The sequence below is a fragment of the Rhinopithecus bieti genome, unplaced genomic scaffold (genome assembly GCF_001698545.2).
Source record: "Rhinopithecus bieti isolate Rb0 unplaced genomic scaffold, ASM169854v2 repeat_7624, whole genome shotgun sequence".
Classification (NCBI taxonomy): Eukaryota; Metazoa; Chordata; class Mammalia; order Primates; family Cercopithecidae; genus Rhinopithecus; species Rhinopithecus bieti.
In genome coordinates this window covers 1-297 of record NW_016877143.1, presented here as the reverse complement: position 1 = coordinate 297, position 297 = coordinate 1, and the positions used below count along the sequence as shown (strand labels likewise).

Sequence of the window (297 nt, the reverse complement as noted above, 5' to 3'; positions counted from 1 at the left end):
CCTCCCCTCCTGCTCACGTAGCCTCCCCTCCTGCGCCCGTAGCCTCCCCTCCTGCGCACGTAGCCTCTCCTCCTGCGCACGTAGCCTCTCCTCCTGCGCACGTAGCCTCTCCTCCTGTCTCCTGTTCAGGAGATTCAACATCTGATTGTTTTCCACCTCGGCCTGGAGCTGTCTTCCCAGACTCTCCAGCTCCTTCCTTAGGTGTTTGGTCTCATCTTGTAGCTGCTCCACCTCCAAGGGCCCTGCTGGGGGCTCTGGGGCCCGGGGTTCAGCTGAGAAAGGAAGCAGACAATAAGG

General features: G+C 60.9%; 1 protein-coding gene across 1 annotated transcript; it reads right to left on the bottom strand.

Annotated features, from left to right (window-relative positions):
* Nucleotides 1–3: 3 nt before the first annotated feature.
* On the bottom strand, nt 4–291 carry LOC108525695 (putative golgin subfamily A member 6-like protein 3; the record flags this gene model as incomplete). Its single annotated transcript, XM_017866580.1, has 1 exon — nt 4–291. A coding segment is annotated over one exon (288 nt), but the record flags the coding sequence as incomplete, so codon positions are not given.
* Nucleotides 292–297: the final 6 nt, after the last annotated feature.